At 39.2% G+C, this 20,203-nt stretch overlaps 5 protein-coding genes across 7 annotated transcripts; 4 read left to right on the top strand and 1 right to left on the bottom strand.

Moving 5' to 3' along the window:
* The first annotated feature begins 1,046 nt into the window (after nucleotides 1-1,046).
* Nucleotides 1,047-4,289, top strand: LOC108103766. Its single transcript, XM_017209389.2, has 5 exons — nucleotides 1,047-1,221; nucleotides 1,529-2,596; nucleotides 3,517-3,661; nucleotides 3,725-3,845; nucleotides 3,903-4,289. Exons 1-5 carry the CDS (start codon nucleotides 1,138-1,140, stop codon nucleotides 4,162-4,164), a joined length of 1,680 nt encoding a protein of 559 aa, XP_017064878.1. The 5' UTR covers nucleotides 1,047-1,137; the 3' UTR covers nucleotides 4,165-4,289.
* Nucleotides 4,290-4,450: 161 nt separating this feature from the next.
* LOC108103770 (receptor-binding cancer antigen expressed on SiSo cells) lies at nucleotides 4,451-6,141 on the top strand. Its single transcript, XM_017209395.1, has 3 exons — nucleotides 4,451-4,860; nucleotides 5,621-5,749; nucleotides 5,811-6,141. The coding sequence occupies exons 1-3, from the start codon at nucleotides 4,522-4,524 to the stop codon at nucleotides 5,991-5,993; spliced, it is 651 nt and encodes a 216-aa protein (XP_017064884.1). The 5' UTR covers nucleotides 4,451-4,521; the 3' UTR covers nucleotides 5,994-6,141.
* A 130-nt stretch (nucleotides 6,142-6,271) lies between these two features.
* Nucleotides 6,272-7,475, top strand: LOC108103769. The gene has a single exon (XM_017209394.2). It carries the CDS (start codon nucleotides 6,328-6,330, stop codon nucleotides 7,342-7,344), a length of 1,017 nt encoding a protein of 338 aa, XP_017064883.1. The 5' UTR covers nucleotides 6,272-6,327; the 3' UTR covers nucleotides 7,345-7,475.
* Nucleotides 7,476-9,640: 2,165 nt separating this feature from the next.
* Nucleotides 9,641-20,119, bottom strand: LOC108103767 (protein vav). 3 transcript variants are annotated; one of them, XM_017209392.2, is made up of 11 exons: nucleotides 19,384-20,119; nucleotides 18,640-18,821; nucleotides 18,015-18,089; nucleotides 16,550-17,170; nucleotides 12,296-12,404; nucleotides 12,014-12,181; nucleotides 11,123-11,952; nucleotides 10,684-11,061; nucleotides 10,459-10,611; nucleotides 10,222-10,393; nucleotides 9,641-10,163 (listed from the first exon to the last, which is right to left on the bottom strand). In XM_017209392.2, exons 1-11 carry the CDS (start codon nucleotides 19,624-19,626, stop codon nucleotides 10,104-10,106), a joined length of 2,991 nt encoding a protein of 996 aa, XP_017064881.1. In that variant the 5' UTR covers nucleotides 19,627-20,119; the 3' UTR covers nucleotides 9,641-10,103. The 3 variants fall into 3 exon arrangements, with proteins under 3 accessions (XP_017064881.1, XP_017064879.1, XP_017064880.1); XM_017209390.2 differs by lacking the exon at nucleotides 12,296-12,404 and having other exon boundaries at nucleotides 16,552-17,170; XM_017209391.2 differs by lacking the exon at nucleotides 16,550-17,170.
* On the top strand, nucleotides 12,944-15,483 carry LOC108103768. Its single transcript, XM_017209393.2, has 4 exons — nucleotides 12,944-13,131; nucleotides 13,244-13,337; nucleotides 13,889-14,626; nucleotides 14,748-15,483. The coding sequence occupies exons 1-4, from the start codon at nucleotides 13,092-13,094 to the stop codon at nucleotides 14,941-14,943; spliced, it is 1,068 nt and encodes a 355-aa protein (XP_017064882.1). The 5' UTR covers nucleotides 12,944-13,091; the 3' UTR covers nucleotides 14,944-15,483.
* Nucleotides 20,120-20,203: the final 84 nt, after the last annotated feature.

Here is a 20,203-nt window from a genome sequence, read left to right as displayed (position 1 = left end):
CTATATATTTTTTTGTCGAATTAGTTAATAGAAAGAAAAAAAAACGAGCGATTTTGATACGAGCGTGTGTGAAAAGCAAAACTTTTGGAAATGTATTGCCCGATATTGTAGCCTTATTAAATAATATATATATTGTATCAGTATATGAATATATGTGTATATTAAAATGGAAAAATAAAGTGATGAAAAAATAATTACATATAAGAAGTTTCTTTCCTGAAACAGGTGAGATCTTGAGATAAAAGTTAGTTCCTAATATTAAAGTAACCCATAAATGGCATGGATATTAACAACTTCTTCAAAATACCAAAAGCCAAGACTTAAATGAAGAAATTTTACAATTTTCTTGAAGTTTAGCTTCAGTATCTCTTGGGAAATGCCAACTATCTTGCCACAGAATCAGCTAGGAACTCAAAGATCCGGCCAAGAAACACTTAACCATCATTATCAACCCACTTGGAAGTCATTTATAGGATGAAGTTGAGCAAAGACCAAGCATCCGAAGGCAAACAAATGTAATGCGTGAAGAATAAATTTAAGTTTGTATAAATTAGACACAAGAAATCTCACGAAGAGAGGAGTAGGTGGTACATGCACGACGATGCCCAAGATGACTGTTGTAAATCTAAAGACATTAGTTCTGGAACCTCTTCTCTTATCAGCAAAAAGTTGGGCCAACTTGTTTTCGATAGAGGTGCTAGATAGATGATAAAAACCAAATGATGCTCAAAACAAGTATTCGTTATTCGCAAATGTAATATTACCTACAATCACAACTGAGAATTCAGGGGGCGTGAAATTTATGTATTTACATTCACGGAAATACTTGAAGAACAATAGAAGGCAGAGGACGTGTCAACTAAGAAAATTCTAAACTAAACGATGTATATTTAGCTAATCTTATCGGGAAAGCCAAATTATAAACCTTCGTCATAAGAAGCTTAGCTTGGCCATAAAGCGACCCGAGGTGCGATAAGCGGATAATCAAGAAGTCTGCTACTGGTTGCTCCGACTTATATGATGCGATGCGATTGATATATATACACGGATGGGATGCCTAAGATATCTGGCTGACATCTGACTGAAGTTCCGACTTCAGTCAGTCGTTCGCCAGTCATTTGCCGCCCAGCATTCGAGATGAAAAAGTCGAAAACCTATAAACTGGAGGCTCCCGATGGCGGCTGGGGAATCCTTGTCTGCATTGGCATGGCCCTGCCTTTTGTAAGTGGAATTAGGAAAGATCTGGACTAGAAATAAAGTGCAACAATATCTTGTTTTAGTCAAGATATAGATTTTCAAATGGATATGGATACCGCTGTGTGTTATATAAAAGTCAAAAATATAGTTGAATAGTTTAAAAATAGAAACTTAAAAGCTAATCTTGTGCTCCTTTAAGATTTATAATAATGTGTAAACATATTTGTCCCCAAACTTGTACAGACAGAAAATCCCCAGTGATATAATACCCAGTCAAAAATACAACCTTAGATAACATAGACTCACCTGATCATCCTTTTTTTTTTAACAGACGAGTGCTTTGGCGGCATTGCCATCGTTTGGCCTGGTTTTCGGCGACTTCCTGAAGAGTATCGGAGCGGAGACCAGTGCCATGGCCATCATCACCAGCGCCTTTTTCTCGTCAATGAGTTTCGCTGGCTTGTTCTCGGGCTCCCTGTTTCAGCGATTTGGAATGCGACCAGTGGGCGTGACTGGTGGCATTTTGTACTTCCTGGGCACAGGACTACAGTATTTCGCCACCTCCACGTTGCACCTGCTTATAGCCTTTAGTTTGGTCCAGGGCTTCGCCTTCGGACTGATGGTGCCCACCTGCTATACGACCTTCAATCATTACTTTGTCAAGAATCGAGTGATGTGGATGAGCTTCGCCCAGACGTTGATTGGTCTGGGATCCATGTTGTATCCTATTGTGATGCAGAAATTAATGCAATGGTATGGCTTCAGGGGATGCCTGCTTATACTTACCGGATTGAATGCCCATGCTGTGTTTGGAATGCTCGTAATGCACCCAGTAGAGTGGCACATGCGTCGTGTACCCATCACTGCAGAGGAGGGTGAGGAACTGAAGGAGCTCAATGAACAGAAGCCAGTTAAACCAACAGTTGTGGTAAGAGTTCAGCCGGAAACCCCGCTGAAGGCTGTTATGGAGGAGCCCACCTACAATGCCGGCGATCCTGTAACGCGCAGACTCTCCCACGCCGAAGAGCACGTGCTGAGGGTGCATTCCAGCCGGGCCTCAAGCATCACCAGCCTAGGTAATTGGTCTGGAGCAGTGGTGGTCAGCGATGCCTCGCCCCAGATGATGCACAGCCTGCAGGCCTCACGGCGTACAAGTATGGTTGTTGGCGGTGCGGCTGGAGCAGACGCAGGCAATACTGGTGCAACTGGAGGATCGGTGACCCAGAATGACAATCCAAAGAAAGGTCTGGTGCAGATCATTGTCGATTTTCTTGATCTGACGCTACTGAAGAAACCCATCTATGTGAACATTGTCTTGGGTATAACCTTCGCCCTCTACTCGGACATCACGTTCTTTACTATGCAGCCGGTGTACCTCTTTGAACTAGGATATAGTAAGGTAAGTTATTAGATTTTTTATATTTTGTTAGTTTATAATGATGTAAAAGTAATTAAAGTTCACACTAAAAAAAAACGAAGATCAAATCGATAATCAAAACGAACGGCGTCCACGAAACTGTTCAAAAAGGAATGCAAAAAGCGACGCACATACACACATTTGTACATATGTGCATACATACATATGTATGTATATGATCTTCAAACTTTTGATTTAATTTTTTCAAGAATACCAATATGTATTTACATACATATGTAAGTACATAATACCATTGTACATGTACATATGTACGCTTACTGTTCTATACAATCATATATTAAAATCCAATCTAACCTCTTAAAACAAATACACACCATATTTTTTTTACGCAAAATGGCGTCACTAACTTACACCAACACTTGTAAAAATAAAATCCAGATCACTTACAGTTTTTGAACACTTCAATTATATGGTAGTTACTTACAGTTCAGCTCTCCGTAAAATTATATAAACAACCATTAATTTATTAAGAGAATTTTAATTACTTTGCACAGCTTTTTAAAAATGCGCAAAAAATGCCGCGCTAGCGTCCACGAAGAAGCACGAAGGAAGCTTGCCGATTACGTTGGCGCCATTTTGTCTTTCCGAATTCATTTTGATCGTGTTCGTGGAATAACAGAGCTAGGGGTGGACCTTTAAAGATTTGTGTACTTATCCTTTTATCTATTGCTGTTCCGCTCTAATTCATGGAATCTAATTGTTATCGAGATTTCTAAAAAGTTTGTTACTCTTTAAATAACACGAAGCGTCGAATTGGTTTAAATTAAGTAGAAAAAATAGTCATTTGAGTTTTTCCTTTAGATATATAGTAAAAGTATAAGCAAGCTTAGGTTTTTTTTTTAATGTATTACGAATGTTTAACTACATTTATTTATTTTTAGCCCGATACAGCCACCATTATAGCCATTGGAGCAGCCGCCGACTTGTCATCTCGTATTTTCCTGGCCATCACCGCAGTGTGTATCCAAGTTCCTTCCAGATATATTTACTTGGCTGGAGCAGTGTTCACGGTCTTTGCAAGATTTGGTAGGATTTTATAGATAAACAAGATTTAAAATGTATTTTATATTTTAAGTTGTTTCTTAACAGTTTTCAATGGCATCACCGAGTTTGTGGGCATGGCCTGCATTACGGCCGTAATTGGATTTCTGCGCACCTGGGTCCATGTCCCATTGCCTCTCGTCTTTGCTGATTATTTGCCCAAGGAGAGGTAAGTCCTATCTTAAAACCTAAATAGATAAGCTTTATTACATATCTCATTATTTAGGTTCGCCACTGGCTATGGTTTGTTCATGTTCACACAAGGCAATGCCATGTTCCTAATTGGTCCAATTGTTGGGTTTATTCGCGACAAGACCAAGGACTATATTCTGGTTTTCAATATCCTCAATGGATTCATGATGCTGTGCGCCATTCCCTGGGTCATTGAAGTCTTAATTGTAAAGTTCCGAAGGCGCAACAAAATCGAACGCGACAATGTCGATCACGAAGACGTGGAGGAACAAGGAAGGAGTGCCATGGTCCATTAAACAACATGTTCTTGTTTTCATTAACAATAAATTTAAACTAACAAACACTATAGATTTTTTAGGATTAATTGAGTTTGTAAAAGTTTACTAATAATATTAAAAAATTTTTTTGAATGAAGTTAAAATTTAAAATAATTATTATTATATATAAATTTAAAATGTAATTTAAAAATTTGAATTTGAAATTAGTTTAACAGTTTGGTCACTGTTTTTGGTATTTGGATGTGACCGTATCTTTATTTTGGTGCCAATGGTGAAAATGGTATTCGCCGCTGCCACGGTGGCGGTCACACTAACGGGACCAAAACCGAAATTTAGTAAATAATATAGTGTATAGGAATAGTTAACCAGGTGACAATGCTGCAGCAAATAAAGATGCTGGTGCTGGGCATCATAACGCTGTGCCGGCGTGCCTTGTGCTGCTTCTCCAGGCGCCGGAAACTAAGCCACAGCGGATCCTCTTCCGGATCCGGTGACCTGCAGGCGGTGAATGTGATTGTGGAACGGGGAGAATTCTCTGCCACCCCCGGCGCAAATCCAACGGGTGGCAGGGCAACAGCGGGACCAAAGGAACGGGATTGGAACTCCTGGGACGATAGTCCACGTACTGTGGAGGAGCACATCGAACAATATCGCCAGCGAATGGCTCAGCCACCCACACCACCCAAGGAGGAACCAGAACCGGACTTCTTCAGTGTGAGTTGGCACATATGTAATAGCCGTGGATTACAGTGGTGGTCAGGCTAATAGCACTCGAAACTATAGAGGTAGTCTATATCATCTAATAACAGATGATATATCCTATATATATTTTGTAAGCAGTGCTGGGGATTATTTTTTATCTGCAATCATATCCAGATAACCCCGTTTATTGCCTTAAAAAAGTCAACCAAACTTCTTTTTTAAATTAGGCACTGAAATATTAAAAAAAAATAGAGAAATATAAATTTAAATACTTAAAATTAAAGAGATTTAATTATTTTCATAAAACATTTAAATTGTTTAGTTAAGCTATAAGAATTCATTGTGAAAGAGTGATTTTAAATATTATGTTAATATATTTACTCAGAAAATTTTTAAAAATATAATTGTTTTAAAATGTAGTTTAGTACTGCTTAAAAAGTAAAACGTAATAAATTATTAGGTTTACAGTGACTACGTGCTGAAGTTTATTAATATTTACTTATTATTATTTACTTGTTAGAACCAGTTTCAATGTTTAGTTAAAGTTCGTAATGGAATTACTCCAAGTTGTCAATAACTATATATATCTGTAACTATTACAATCTGTAATACAGGCGAATGTAGCCTATTGAATGGTCGTTAATTTTTGAAGTTTTGAAATAGAAAACAAATCATAAGGTACATTACCTTCTAAAAATCAAAAATATACTTGTATAACTCTTACCACAAGTTTTTTGAGGTCCGTATTTAATTTTTGATTTCCTTCTTCCAGGAACTGACACCTACCATCAAACCGCAGCTGAAGTTTTATTTAGAGGATCCAACCACGAATGCGGCGTCCAGCCAACCAAGTGACTTTTCAAGACTGCAGGCCCAGGACCTGGTGCCCATTAGCAATAATGTAAGCTAGATACAGCGAAAGCTATCCAACTTTTTTCAATAATATTCATATCTTTTAAAAGGCTGATCTCGAGGACTGGGTAGATGATAATGCTGGTGGCTGGGAGGAGCTGGACACCTCCCAGACCAAACAGATCCTCAGGGAAAAGCGTCGTGAGTTGCGCCATCAGCGACAACCGGCCGCCCGACCAGCTCCGCCCACTGTTGGCGCTCAGCGGCTGACTGAGGGACAACGTGCCGCGTAGTTGTTGCTGCAATATGCCCCCTAGCCACCTTCATCCACTACTCTGACCATTCCACAACCGATCACCACCAGCACTTCCATTCTGTTTAGCTTATCTTTTGTTCGATTTAGTTGATTGGCCACACGAAATAAATCTTGCCTTTCACTCACTCGCACTTCCCTCCTCGCGGATCAGTTGGGTCACACTTCCTGATGGCTCTGCGGTTTTTTCTGTGGATACGCTCCATTGATCAAACTTCTATGTGGAGTGGAGTGGAGTAGAGTTTGTGGACTCAAGCCGAGTTTCGAGTCCATAAAAGCAACGGCTAGCGACGGAAGTCCCAGCTTTCAGTGCAATGCTGCTGCCGGAGCTGCTGCTACTACTCGGCTTAGCCGTCTCCCAGGCGGACAGTTATGATAGGAGTGTCAACTACTGGGAGGCCTTTGCTCCAGGCAAACTGCTTCAACGTTTGGATGCCCTCACCGTCACTGATGTGGATCAATCAAAAGTGGTAAAGCTCCCGGAGATTGTGCAGCCTGTCTTGGCAGCAAACCAAGCACAGGCCAAGGCGGATGAGGATGTGGACGTTGATGTGGATGTCGAGGCGGAGGCGGAGGCAGACGCAGCTGATGACAATGTGGATAGCCTTAGTGCAGAGACCAGCCATGAGGGATATTCCGGTGAGGATTACGAACGAAACTACGAGCAGTTTGTCAAGGAGTATTTCGATCGGGCTGCGGGCGAAAACCACGACCACGACAACGACAGCTACGATCTAGAGGAGGAGACCCAGGCGGAGGCCACTAATGTGAAAGATCAGCGCTGCCGGCGGGTCAAACGGAAAGATGGACAGCTGTGTGAGATCTGCCGACAGTTGAAGAACAACGAGGTTTCTGAAACGTGTAGCTACTCGCATGACGATCAGCCGGAACAGTATGCCTTTGGCAGTGGCACCCAGTACAAGCGTTATCGGAACGATCCCGCTGAGAAGGAGCCCGCGGAGGAGACTGCACCCAGTAGCCTGTGTGTGCGCCGTCAGCAGGACAAGAGCGTCTGCTATGAGTGCAAAGACAGCAAGGGCCAGAAAATTGAACGCTGCTACGATGTTCAGGGTCGGAACGCAAAGACCAGAAAGAAGAAAGCCTCGTCATCCTCCTCATCCCACTCACCACACAAACGCAAGCCGCGATCCCAGCAATCCCAGCAGTCCGAGCAGGAGCAGCGCATCTATAAGCGAACCATTAGCTACAGCTATGCCCAGGGTACGGATCAGCAGCCTCCAGCTGGGACAACGGCACTGCCAGTGCCCCGTCAACGTCGCCGGCGACTGGTGAAGATAACACGTCGACGAGGACCAGTCCAGGTCCAATGATCTTCTTGTTTTGTTTTTTGTTTTTTTTTTTCCAAAGCCCAACTCATTGTATTCCCTTAATCAAACTAGCTTAGATTAATTAATATTATTACACATATTATTTTGTTAAAATAAATCATGTTTTAAGATCACGTTGCATACTTGTGGGCTAATCAGCAAGTGAAGATTAGAAAATTAAAAAGTTTATAAATAAAAACATTATTTTTTTGCCAAAAAAAAAGCCCAGAAGGTTCAGTTTTGGAACTTGCTTCTTGGGAAAATGCTTTTACGAATACAATGTATTTAAAATCAATAAGTGGAGGATCTAAAAAAGCATTACTAAATTAAAATAAACTATTAAAGTAACTGAAAAAAGACAATTTGAGAAAATACAATAATTTTGCTTAGTATTTGCTTCTATTTGCAAAAATAAATTAAATATTGAATTGGTTTTGGAATTCATAAAGACTCAAAATATGTAAAACTTGATATGACATATAAAATCAGGCAAAATATTTATACAAAACGAAAATTTTATAGCTTTGAAAATCACTTTCTAGGTGTAAAGAACAAATTGAGAAAACCCAAGATTGTGCAATAAAAAAAATGTGTATATGATAAATGAAAAATAAATATAATATTACAACGAAATATACTATAGTTTATATGCCCCATTATAGCATAGGAAAATAATAGACTCTTTAAATTGATTTCAATTGAACAACAAAACTTTCACAAAAGTCGTTTATTAGCGCGCCTTTTGTGGGGTTTCAGCGATTTCCTAATCGTTTTATTTATTTATTTTATAAAACCACAAAACATTTTTCATACATTGGCATAAAACTGGATGCGACAATATGCAAATTTATAAACATACACAAAGACCCGCGATTAGTCCATAGAACAACATTGACTTAACCATAATTTTGGAGCTGCCGAAAAAAAATAGGAAAATAACAGAGAAAGAGACAGCTAGAGAGCACTGGAAAAAATACAGATAGATAGATAGATAGGCTATTTAGTGATAAATGCAGCTTACGGAATTGTTAACGTTTCGATTTTGGCATGAAGTTAAGATCACAATACCTCAAATATATATATATATATATGAAACCATCCATACTCAAAAACACACATTGAAGAATGAGTCTGAAACCGACTTTCTAGCTTAGCAATTTGATATGATAATATAGTATATTTTTTATCTTTTGTGTCTATTGTTGTTGCAGTGCTTTGTGCGGAAAAGAAGAACATTAAATATTTATTTATTGTGATCTTAATTTGCATTTGATTGTGCTTTAACTTGGAAAAGTATCAATTAATATAGCAATCAGTTTTGTGTTGGATTTGCCATAGTTTCAGAATTTTCACTCCATGCAGACGTACTCCCATTTTTATCTTCATTTTTGATTAATTCCAATGATAATATTAATTGAATTTTAACAATAAATTGTAGATTTTGTTGTACTCTTAATAGAAAATTGTAATTGGTTACCATTTAAGTTAAGATTTAATTGCTTATAAACCGATTTGGTTGATGCTGCATTTTGATTGACTGGATTTTTGCCCTACTTATCATAAAAGATTGTTAGAAATTAAGCAATTAAATAATACTATGAATTCCAAAATCTGATTTGAAATAAAAGTTTAAAGTGTTGATGGGAGCATGACTGATATTTTGCGGAATTATAATCTATATATTTTTGTTTGGTTTAAGAACTTCGTTGAGTTTTCTAACTACTTCTTTGATTCATCTGATTTTCGCAGTGAACAATAATTATTTCGCAAGTTATTCGTTGGCTATATATATGTATATATATATATATATATATATATATATATATATAAATAGGTACATTATAGTTAATTATCGATATCTATATAAATTGGCTGGCCTAAAGTGTTGATCTTGTTGTATATATGACGGTTAACGTTATTACTAAAGCTTTTACTTCCTTATCGTCGTTACATCGTTACATCATCGTAGTTATTCTTATTCTCTGTTCGAACATTTTGTGGCTGCGTTGCTTTCGTAATGTTAACATTTGCGTTTCAACTAGGGTTAAATATCTTCTAGCAGTACAATATAATATGAATATAAGTTTTTAAAGCTTCGTTTGTATGGAAATGCCGCACAGGACATTCATATATATATATATAAATATATATATTCTCTTCCATTCGCACAACCCTCACTCGACGTGGGACAATTACATTTTTTAAAAACAAAAAGAAAAAAAAGAAGTTTAGAAAAAACAACACAGGCACACGCAAAAAAATAAAACTTAAGCTAAGCTTTCTTAAAAATGTAAGCATATACATGTACAGATATATATATTTGCAATATATAATTTAAAACAATTTAAAGTAAACATTTTCAAACGAACATTGGTGGATTACAAACATACGATATAGATTTTGTAATTTTTCAGTGATTGGCACAAAAGTTTCGATCAGACGACGAAAAAAAAATGATAAAAAGTTGGACACAAAATCCATAAAATTACAAAAAGTGCTTAATCACAAATAAAAACAATTTGAATCTTAACATATATATATATGTATAATATATATATATTTAACTAGGGTACGATCTAGCTGCAGTTGTTGTTGCTGTGGCTGTTGATGCTGGCCACGGCCCCTTCGATGGGGTCACCTTGAATGGCTCCAGTTGCGGCTACAGCTCCTCCAGTTCCAGTTCCAGCTCCTGGTGATTCAGCAATGGCTGCCGGCGTGGGCGTAATGGCCTTGGGTGCAAAGTATACCTCGTAATTGTAATATCAAAGCTCTTCGCTGGCCAGTTTCTGCTCCTGGACGTACTCCTTGGGGAAGTAGCCAACCTGAAAAGGATTTGCTTTGTTAAAAATCTATCTAAATTGGAAACTCCAATAAGCTTACGGTGTCACCGATCTTTCCACGCCACCAGCCCTTGCTGTCGCCATCCTTTCCGATGACCAGCACCTGGCAATCCGTGCGCAATTGCAGCTGATTACTGCCAGCCTTTGGCTCGTAATCATACAGAGCGGTGGCAATCACTTCCTTATAGGGCCATTGCAGTGACTGATTGAGTCTGCAATAGAGAAAACAATGGTCCATTAATATACCTAGTGGTATATCTATTTAGATTTTACGTACCCAGCAAAGTTCTCGCCCAGATCGTTGCGTTCATAATAGGAAACTAGTTCGACGATGGTCTTGAAATGCCTCCGCGAGGACAGGCAATAGAGAATGGAATCACCAGAGTTTTCCTGGTTGATTTTCATATGCTTGATGATATGATCATCGGTTCTACAGACAGAAATACAAAGTTTTAAATGAAGAAGAAGAAGTATATAAAAGACTAAACTAAATTGTACTCACTTTAGGCTAAGGGCATACATCGTCTCGTGAGCTGTCGATGGGCCCTGCGGACGAACTCGCAGCAGATATGTGCCATTGCGGCGGTTCTCCAGCCGATGGGCCGCCGTCTCTCGATCCATATTGCCGGCAAACCAATTGAATTCGGACAACTGTCGATCACAAACGGGTGGGGGTACACTAACCGGATTCTGTTTACAACGTCCCGTCGACGATATACAGCCCTTGTGCACACTAATCTGACACACCTTGCAACGATAGCCCTGGTGGATGCGACCCTTGAGGAACTTGGAGCAATGACGGCACGTGGTCGGGGCATCAAATGTGTAGATTTCCATTTTATGGTCGGTACTTCGGCAGCCAGGCGGTTCGAGACTTTCCCTGAATATATAAACCAACAAAATCAGTATCAAGTTTAAACTTTGAGTCCGACTCTACTTACATTGCCTCGGTGAGGGCTTTGCGCCACTTATCCCGCTCGTGCTCTGATTTGAGGTACAAAGTAAAGGCGGTCTTGCCTGACTTGCGAGCCAGTAAAAGCTGGTACTTGAAGCGCGTATCTCTTCCAAGAGTTCGTCGCGTATGACTTTGCTCCACGCGATAATCAGCCAGATTGTGGGAATCACGATAGGTGTACTGCATATCGCCCGTCTTGATGTGCATTGCCTTCACCATAATTAGGATCTTATCAAAGACAAAGGCATAGCGGAGCTTGGTCTTTTGATCCTCGTGCGCTTTGATATGCAATTCGCCGTCGAGGAGCAGGCGACCATATTGTAGAAGATCGCTGCCATTTCCATTCTGCAGCAAATGGAGGTCAAATATGCTGTCTTTCACCTTTTGTATGATAACCAAATGATCGGAATCCCGTTTCACCTCGTTGATATATTGCGACACATCGATCATTGCCTCCTTGGCCCGCTCCAAGGATCGGTAATCGTCGTGCAGCGGAGATGTCTCCTTTACTAGCTTGTCCAACAGCAGATGATACTTAAGGATGCGCTGCATTGGCACTGAGAGGATGTCCCGTAGCTGCAGTTTACCCACATTGTAATCCCGTTCGCATTTCTGCACTAGCTGATCAATAATCTGATTCTTCTTGCACACATCTGCCAGATAGTCAATGGCGCCCAGGAGAGATGAGCAGTATTCGCCGTAGATGAGGAAGGGTTCACGGAAATCGAGGAACACCTGTGCCATCTTCATTTTGGCATTGGGCTGTAGTGATTCCCGCAGTTTGTCCAGGAACCTTGTATGGATATCGGCCAACTCCTAAAAGATATAAATAGTACGATTTAATTTTGGGAAGTCAAGTAAAAGGGGATGAACTCACTCTGATGCGCGGGAATATAAGACGGAGCTCGTCCTGGTTGAGATGGCGCTCTAGGGGACCCATAAACTTGGTCTTTAAAGCAGTTAGCACGTCCAGATAGTTGGACTCCGTGTCGATTAGCTCCCGGATGACATAGTCACGCTGCTCAAAGCTCGTCGACGAGGCGGTCTAAATGGGGGAAAGATGAAGGAGATCCAGGTATTAGTAAGGACAAGATTCTGGCCAAGATATTGGGCCACCGCAGTGTCTCATGCAACGGTCAGGCATTTTGGCAAATTCTACCTGGCTTCTACTCGTCCTATGGAGGGCGCACAGATCTTGGTACACCTCCTCTTCTTTTGTGTTGGTGTGGTCGTAACCGGTTCCATTGCATGCAATATTGTCGGTGGTACTAAACGAAAACGGAAATAAATGACAAAATAAATATAAATCATATAAAAATAAATTAAAGAAAATAGTAAGGGTATTTATGGATGAATTAATGGGGGTTGCTATTAAAAAACCATATAAAACAAAATATTAAAATTATCTAACTAGACCCCAAGAATATGCATAATAATAATAATAATTTTTTAGCTCTATACTTTTTTAATATATTTACTTAATAACCAATAACCCGATAAGCTATACTCATAAAATAAACTCTATAACGTATTTGAATACTAATATTCTAAAAATTTATTTATATTGTTTATCGCAACTCAAACAAATAACAACAATAATCATATGGTTAAAATATAAAATTTCTTAGCAAATAAAATTAAACGAAATAACATAATTTTTATTTTTAGAGTTTCTACCTAACGCGCTAAACATTTAAATTTGATGAGGAGCGATAACCCGATAAGCGATATTAATCACTGTTAACTAACAGCCTGCTGTTGCGTGTAACTATCGCACGTGAACAGCCGTAGTTGCACAGTACTATCAGGGCTGCTTCGAAATTCAGAACATCTGTGCAAGAGCAAATAAAAAGTCGAGCTGTGCGTGTTTTTTGGGAATTTAATTTTTCTCCCAACATTTTCAAATTGGACTCCAACTTCTTTGCCAAATTGCCTCTTCCAACAAACCGGCAATAATGGAACACCATAGCTATGCCAAGAGTGGCTCGAAGAAATGTAAGTAACAACAACTGCACGTGTTCGCTGCTTAAACTAAACAAAACTAATGCAATTTTTGTTGTTGCTCGAATTAAATTTTTGGTAATTTTGCAATTGCAACTTATTGCAGGGTCCAATGAAGAGAAACATATATTGGTAGAGAAGCGTATTGCGTCCGAAGATGTATTTTCCCGGTTCTCACCCAAGCACCTGGAGCCATGGAAGTGAGTGAGAAAATGAAATGCATTTTTTTTATTCCACGCGGAAATTTCGGGGGTTTCCAAAACATGATTTAGCGATTTAGTTTAGTTAGTACATAACTTGAAAACTATTTATATTCCCTATGTACTAGAATATCAAAAACATAAAACAACGTGGATTCGGTTTTAGGTATTAGGTTAAGAAAAGGCATGGGATTAGCTTGTTGCTTGTTGATCAAAAAATTACTATTAGAATCCCTCTTTACAAATAAACTTGTGACAAATTTATAAAACGTATACCTTAAAACTTCCAAAATTTAAAACGACGTGCACATTATAGGTTAAAAAGAAAAAATCGAATTAGATTTTGGTCCAGTAACGGAATAGAAATAAGAACTTTTTCCTTAAAACACACCTTCAAGAACTATTTAACTCATCAAGACTCCTTAAAAAACTCCTTGCTATTTTAAAAATAAGTGAATACACGTACTACGATTTTTTTCCTTTTATTATTACCTACTTCTAAAGAAGTATCTCTTCTAATCGCAATTAATTAACTTATTTTAAACCCACAGGAGATTAAAGGAATCGAACAAGATTGGCGATTTCAACGAGTTAGCACTTCGCAAGCAATGGTATTCCATGGTACAACGCTACCGAGTGCTAAAGACCACTGTGAAGAGTGATACTCTGGACCAGGAGACCATTGATAAGTTAGCCAAGGAGTGGGAGTTCTTTGGTATAATCCATTCGTTTATGAATCAAAAGACTACAGATCTGCATTCATACGCGCTCAAGGAACCAAATGTTGAGACGCCGGCTAATAACCTGACAATAGCTAATGTTTATTCCTGTGATCAGGCTCAACTTTCCCCACTGATGGTAGGCGTACTCAATGATCATAACTTTGGCGAACGCTCGCCCCCCAAGGATGGCGGAGGCGAGGCCGAAGCTGAAGGTGAAGGTGAAAACGATAGTGAAATGGACAATAGCGAACAAAACAACAATAATGAAACTAACAACGTCCAGAGCAACAACGATGAGCTAGACAGACTGATGGCCGAGGCTGCAATGAAAGAATCAAGCAGTGACGACGACGATGATGGTGGTTTGCTTCAGATGAGCGATGGCACCTATCAAGAGATTGAGTGCGGTCCAGTGATGGTTGGCGGGGAGGTATCCTTATCTAATAATCAATTTAGCGGCTTTAATAGTGCTCCAGTAATTGAGCACAGGGGCAAGCAGGGCATGCCGCATCGACGGTCCAGGAAAATCAACTTAAAGAGGCTCTCCGAGAAAGAAAAGTATTACAGGTGAGGGTTTTAGGATAAGACTTTACTTTAGCTTATTCGCTTTAAATCAAACTAACAACTGAATTCAACCGTCTTTTTAGTAACTATAAATCCTATTAACTGAATATTTTTCCTTTTATAGACACCGTCGTTACTACGAACAGCGAATGGAGAAACACATGAGCACTCTACTCTCCGTAGTGGGTAATATATTGAAGGAGTTTAAGCCAGAAATAAATTTCAAGCCACTGCTGGACCTTGCCGTCAAAATGAACTACGGTAACTGTACACCAAGCACAACTGAAGATGAGACCAGCGATGACGAAAGCTGTAGCTGAGCGTTTAGTTCATCAGCCAACCGTTAGATGATTCTTCGGTCAACTGTTTAGTTCCTAAGTGTGTAGCTCCATCTCAAACGTATTTTTAAAATCACAAAAAAAAAAAAATCAAGGCGAGAGCAGCGAACCGCTAGCGCTGTATATAGATTTAGATAGACACTAAACACGTTAAATGATAACTAAAAAACTGAATACATTATAAAAAGCATGTAAACATTAGATATAAGAAGTGCAGCAACAGGAGCTCGAGAATCTAGTGCCGAATTTAATCCGCGGCAATAGATCCTAGCACTGTTGCTCCACATTGATAAAACCCTGGTCGGCGCTCAAATCACTCACATCTCAACTGTATTTCTAACAGAAAACAAAAAAAGAAAAATCAAGGCGAGAACAGCGAACCGCTAGCGCTGTATAGATATATAGTAGATAGACACAAAACACGTTAAATGATAACGAAAAACTGAATACATTAATAAAATGAATGTATGTAAACACTTGATAAACAGGAAGCAAACCAAATACAAAATGTATGAAAATTAACAAAAAGTTTTTAAACTTAATGGACCTTATGCAATCCTAACTAAGAATCTGTAAACTATTTAAAGTTCCTCTAACTTGGTAATTTGCAGGACATCTAGCAAAGCTTTCAGCACTATAAAACTAATATATTAAATGAACTAAATTATTAAGATACTATAAATAGAAAACAAATCTGGAAAGCCCAATGGTATATAAAACAATATCATTAGGGAAACCATAACGTTTTGCCATCGGACAGACAAAGATAGTGGAACATGTTGTTAATGGGATATGGCTTTCAATCGGCTGTATGTTCCTTATCGCCTCACATCACCATGGGTTTGACAGTCAAAGGCTTTCGGTTATGGATCGATACATGGGTTTACCACCTCGCTACGATGACTGTACCGAACCACTTTTCGCAATGCTCAGAAAGTATACAGTAGTTATGTAAATAAGTAAAGAGACAGTTGGGAAGTACTTCCGGTGGCTATGTTTGGCGTGGCCTTGGATTGGTGTCAACTGTGAGGGTCGATAACCCACCGTTGCAATCCTATATTGGAACGGCCTTCAAGAAAACGTCAGCCTTAGAAGTAGAATGGGGAGGAATGTATCTATCTCTGTGATATGATGTCTCTAATCACGAAGGATGTGGGTCTTGTTGATGGTGGTGCGCGTCCGGGTTAGTGGTTTTTGGTTAGTTTTGTGGCGTTAGAGTGATGGGAGCACAGTAGGTGACGAAGCACAAGCGGCAAGCAAGACAAGCAGTGATTATTGTGCAAGGGACGATATCTTAAGCCTACATGGAGGATAATCTAAGGGTATCAAGCATTCGTAGAAGGATCAAGGATCAGGAACAGAAGGAAGAAGTGGGTAAGGGGAAGAAGAGGCTTTTACACATGACGATACACTGGGGTGGGCTGATTTCTTGGACAAAATCTTAGGAAAAGAAGGTAATCTTAAAAGAGAGTTAAGTTACTAGGATTATCATATTAGATATCAGATTACATTCTGTTCCTACGGTTTTAACTCTTAGCTCGATCCCACCCCGCATGGACACATAGACAGTTAATATGTTGGACAGCACACCTCGGGTTTGGCTTTCGCCTGGAAGGTGACATAGCACAGGTCCTCGTAGACCTTCTCATCGTCCTCGCTGTAGATGTAGGCATATTCATGCTCCGTGGACGCCATAGAGGATCGATAATTGTAGACAGCAGCGGCTGCCTTCTGCAATCGCTGGCTTTCGCTAACCAAAAGTGATGACGAAGAGGAAGAGGTGGACACCAGACGACCCATTGGTGGTTCTGCAGCAACAGACGGGATACTTGGTGCTATGGCAATCAATGGTGATTCCGATTGCCGGGCATATGATTCTGGTGTGGGTGTAACAGCATTGGAGGCATTGTCCATTGTTGAGCTAACCACATCCAGGGTGAGATCAAAGGAGAGGGCACGCAAATTGCTGCCCTGACAATCGGTTAGCAGGGGAGTTTCCACACCCGCATCATCCAAATCGTTATCGATTGTCGAATCGCACATATTGGACAGCGAATCCTCGATGTAGTCATCTATGTCCTCGGTTCCATTTTCGATGGTGATGTCGCTGTTCTCGTCCAGCGACCCGCTTTGCGAGGTTCTATCGTAGTATTCCGCTGACGAAGAGGCGGAAGCATCGATGCTGCTGGCCTTTCGCATGTTTAGATCGCTGAAGGGGAATCCCCAATGCATTTAGCCGAACGATAAAGCAACACACACGCACGCACATTCAAACACGCACACATCGAATATATATATAGTCATATAAAGTTAGTGTGTTAGACAGAGATAGGAGACAGAGAGAAAGAAAGAGTGTGTGTTAGATAAAGCTGGACACAGAGATTTTGCTTGGGTCAACTACTTCTTCGTCTTGCACGGAGAAAAATAATGATAGTTATCGGGATATCAAAGAATATATATCGTTAATTTATATTAATTCTTATTTTTTTTTTTCGAAATTTAAAACATTTTGGTGATTAAAAATCACTTTAAATGGTGCTTAAAAGGTGGACTTTAAAAAATATATTTTTAATATTATTATAAAACCACAGTTTTAGATAGTTTTTTAACCAAGTTACAAAGTTTTTAACTTTTAAAAACATTTTTTTACTTTCGACAATACAGTTTTCTTTTTAAGATTTTATCACAATTTTAAAAGATTTTTAAATGCCAGAAAAGTTTCTTTTTAAAGATAGAATTTTTGCTTTTAGGTATATTTTTTCCTATGTGCTCGATAAGCAGCCAGACAAGGGCTTATAGACTTGGGCCCGGGAAGTATAAATGTGAGCGCATAATGAGATCGGTTCGGGTCACATTGGTTTGGATCGAGTGGGACAGGGGGTGACATGGGACATGGGACATGGGACATGGTGTGTTTTGCAAATGCTGGAGCAGGAAATGCAGGCACATCTCGTTTTGCTCAATGACAGCGGATCAAGCGGGAGAACACGCACCATGGTTAATATAGGACAGTATGGACATAAGAGATTCCCCGACCACAATTGACTACTCACGTGGAATGCAGATCCTTGTAGATATCCTCGTCCGAATGGGAACGTTCGCTGGGCGATAGCTGCAGGTTGAAGCCACTGAAAAGGGGTTAACAAATCTATTAGTTGGTAATGTTTAGGAAGATAATCTTAATTAATATATATTAATTTATTTTCAATTTTTTAATTCATTAATAATGCTTATTACGTGTCGAAACAATGCATCTTTGTAAAAATTCCGATTAGGCTCACTGAAATCCAAATGCGTTTGTAAACTGAATGAAATGATTAATTTGTTGTTATTTTTGAAAATCGTTGTGCCTTGAAGAAATTTCAACATTCCGTGCAGGTATTTCGAAAATGTACATGAGTCAGTATTATTTTATTAAATTTCTTGCTATTTTAATCAGCTTTTCTTTCTGATTTAAATTATATTTTTTGAGTTTTCTGCTGGAATAATCTGACTTTCCTTAACCACCAGTTGCTTAGATCTGCTTGAATCTTATACAAATCTGAATACTGAGACCAAAACAAACCAATCTCTACGAAAGGAGTCAATAGACCCTTTTAATTTAAAACCCCTTCTGGTCGAAACCCACATATTGCAACTGGCGATAATGTTCTTACGCCTAAGTTTTGGAATATTTACATAAGATCCGGATGCAATTGCTGCACCTTTCGGCACTGTGATAGCTTGGAGAGTGTGATGAGGACACGGTGGAAGTTCGTCAGATCGTATAGCATCGTGGGCTCGAAGAGATCAGCGTCCCGAATACCAAAATTATTGTGGCAAACGTCCAAGAACAGCTTTATGTTCTTGCTGCACAGGAACTGCAAATGGTAAGGAATAAAGATTAATATAAGGAATTTTGGAAGTTGCAAGTTACAATAACAGAACTTAGAAATGTTTAATTCTATTTTGTTTGCTACAAACTAAGTGCTCGAACATCTTTCATTACAGATAATATAAATCAACATAAAAGGTTTAAGAAATTCAATCTTTAATTTGAAAAATCTTTGTTTTTGAAAAATTTCAAACAGAAAATATATTTCTATTGTCAAAATAGAGTAATCATAGAAAATTAAAAAGAAAAAGAGAATCGGTTTTTATTAATATTTTCTACCCAGATAACAGCTCTATCTAATGCTAATAAAATCTATATATCTATTTATTTAGAATAATATATATATTAATATTAATCGTTATCGTTTTACATTTTTTACATTATATTGTTATATAATAATATTTAAAAAAAATATCTTTTACCGTGTAACAGGCATACGAATGTTAAAACAGAGCTAATATACAAATTTAGCATTTAAGATAGTTTATCTTTATTTAAAGTACATTGTAAGTAGATTTAATATTACTTTCTAAATTATATAGGATTACCTGTGCCATTTGTGGCTTGCGATTGAACTCCCGCGGATCCATGCTGCTTGGATCCAGGTGGATGACCAGGTTGCACAGTAGCACACCGTCGCGCAGCGTCATAGCTAGGATTCTGATTTCAGCATCGGCCTGGGCGGCCTTGTGATCGGGTGGGATGACCTTGCACCTGGTTAGCCAGGCAACGCATTCGCGCCATAGATCCCCATTAACGCCTGCCACGCCTCCAAAACTGTTGCTGGCCATTGTAGTTGGTGTGAGGAGGGTAAAAAATAGGGCGTTTGCAGCGGTCTAAACTGGAAACTGGGCGGGGCGGTGCGAGGCACAACGGGGGCGCGAAGGTGATGAGGAAGGATTTGGGGGTAGGCCAGTAGGTAGGGGGAGGGAGGGGCCTTGCGACTCTCGTTGCGTTAATGAAAACAATTGAGACTCATCAGTTGGCCGTTTGCGATTGGATTGGTGAACTGAACACAGATACACAGAACGGAACTTGAAAACACAACAACACCAGCACAACAACAGCGACAGCGACGACAACAATCAATGGGTGCGACCGAATTATAACGTCCGCGTAACACTTTACGTTTGCACCGTTACAAACGAACGCCTTGATTTTTTTTTTTTTTGATTAGTGTTAGCTAGGTTTACTTTTAAACACTAATTTCTTTTATTGCAAAATATTGGGTTTATCGAAGAGGAAGAGGGAGACTCGACTTCCGATATCAGTGTATTTAGCCGTTGTGACCGTTCGCGGTTTGTTCAAACATACCAAAGCGATTGAAATATACTACATGTCAAAATCAGTGCTGGCATATTTTGGATT

This window comes from Drosophila eugracilis, unplaced genomic scaffold (assembly GCF_018153835.1).
Source record: "Drosophila eugracilis isolate 14026-0451.02 unplaced genomic scaffold, ASM1815383v1 contig_1414, whole genome shotgun sequence".
Taxonomy (NCBI): Eukaryota; Metazoa; Arthropoda; class Insecta; order Diptera; family Drosophilidae; genus Drosophila; species Drosophila eugracilis.
This window is presented reverse-complemented; position numbering and strand designations above follow the sequence as displayed.

What these genes read in the sequence shown, in the direction of transcription:
- LOC108103766 (XM_017209389.2), top strand. Translation starts at nt 1,138, where the DNA reads ATGAAAAAGTCGAAAACCTATAAACTGGAGGCTCCCGATGGCGGCTGG. An exon ending in TTGGCATGGCCCTGCCTTTT is followed by an intron (nt 1,222 to 1,528) that starts GTAAGTGGAATT and finishes TTTTTTTAACAG; the next exon opens with ACGAGTGCTTTGGCGGCATT. An exon ending in GATTATTTGCCCAAGGAGAG is followed by an intron (nt 3,846 to 3,902) that starts GTAAGTCCTATC and finishes CTCATTATTTAG; the next exon opens with GTTCGCCACTGGCTATGGTT.
- LOC108103770 (XM_017209395.1), top strand. Translation starts at nt 4,522, where the DNA reads ATGCTGCAGCAAATAAAGATGCTGGTGCTGGGCATCATAACGCTGTGC. An exon ending in CAGAACCGGACTTCTTCAGT is followed by an intron (nt 4,861 to 5,620) that starts GTGAGTTGGCAC and finishes TCCTTCTTCCAG; the next exon opens with GAACTGACACCTACCATCAA. An exon ending in TGGTGCCCATTAGCAATAAT is followed by an intron (nt 5,750 to 5,810) that starts GTAAGCTAGATA and finishes ATCTTTTAAAAG; the next exon opens with GCTGATCTCGAGGACTGGGT.
- LOC108103769 (XM_017209394.2), top strand. Translation starts at nt 6,328, where the DNA reads ATGCTGCTGCCGGAGCTGCTGCTACTACTCGGCTTAGCCGTCTCCCAG.
- LOC108103768 (XM_017209393.2), top strand. Translation starts at nt 13,092, where the DNA reads ATGGAACACCATAGCTATGCCAAGAGTGGCTCGAAGAAAT. An exon ending in CAAGAGTGGCTCGAAGAAAT is followed by an intron (nt 13,132 to 13,243) that starts GTAAGTAACAAC and finishes AACTTATTGCAG; the next exon opens with GGTCCAATGAAGAGAAACAT. An exon ending in GAGAAAGAAAAGTATTACAG is followed by an intron (nt 14,627 to 14,747) that starts GTGAGGGTTTTA and finishes TTCCTTTTATAG; the next exon opens with ACACCGTCGTTACTACGAAC.
- LOC108103767 (XM_017209392.2), bottom strand. Translation starts at nt 19,626, where the DNA reads ATGGCCAGCAACAGTTTTGGAGGCGTGGCAGGCGTTAATGGGGATCTA. An exon ending in GCGAAAGCCAAACCCGAGGT is followed by an intron (nt 12,405 to 16,549) that starts GTGCTGTCCAAC and finishes GTTTTCGTTTAG; the next exon opens with TACCACCGACAATATTGCAT. An exon ending in TTATATTCCCGCGCATCAGA is followed by an intron (nt 11,953 to 12,013) that starts GTGAGTTCATCC and finishes TATATCTTTTAG; the next exon opens with GAGTTGGCCGATATCCATAC.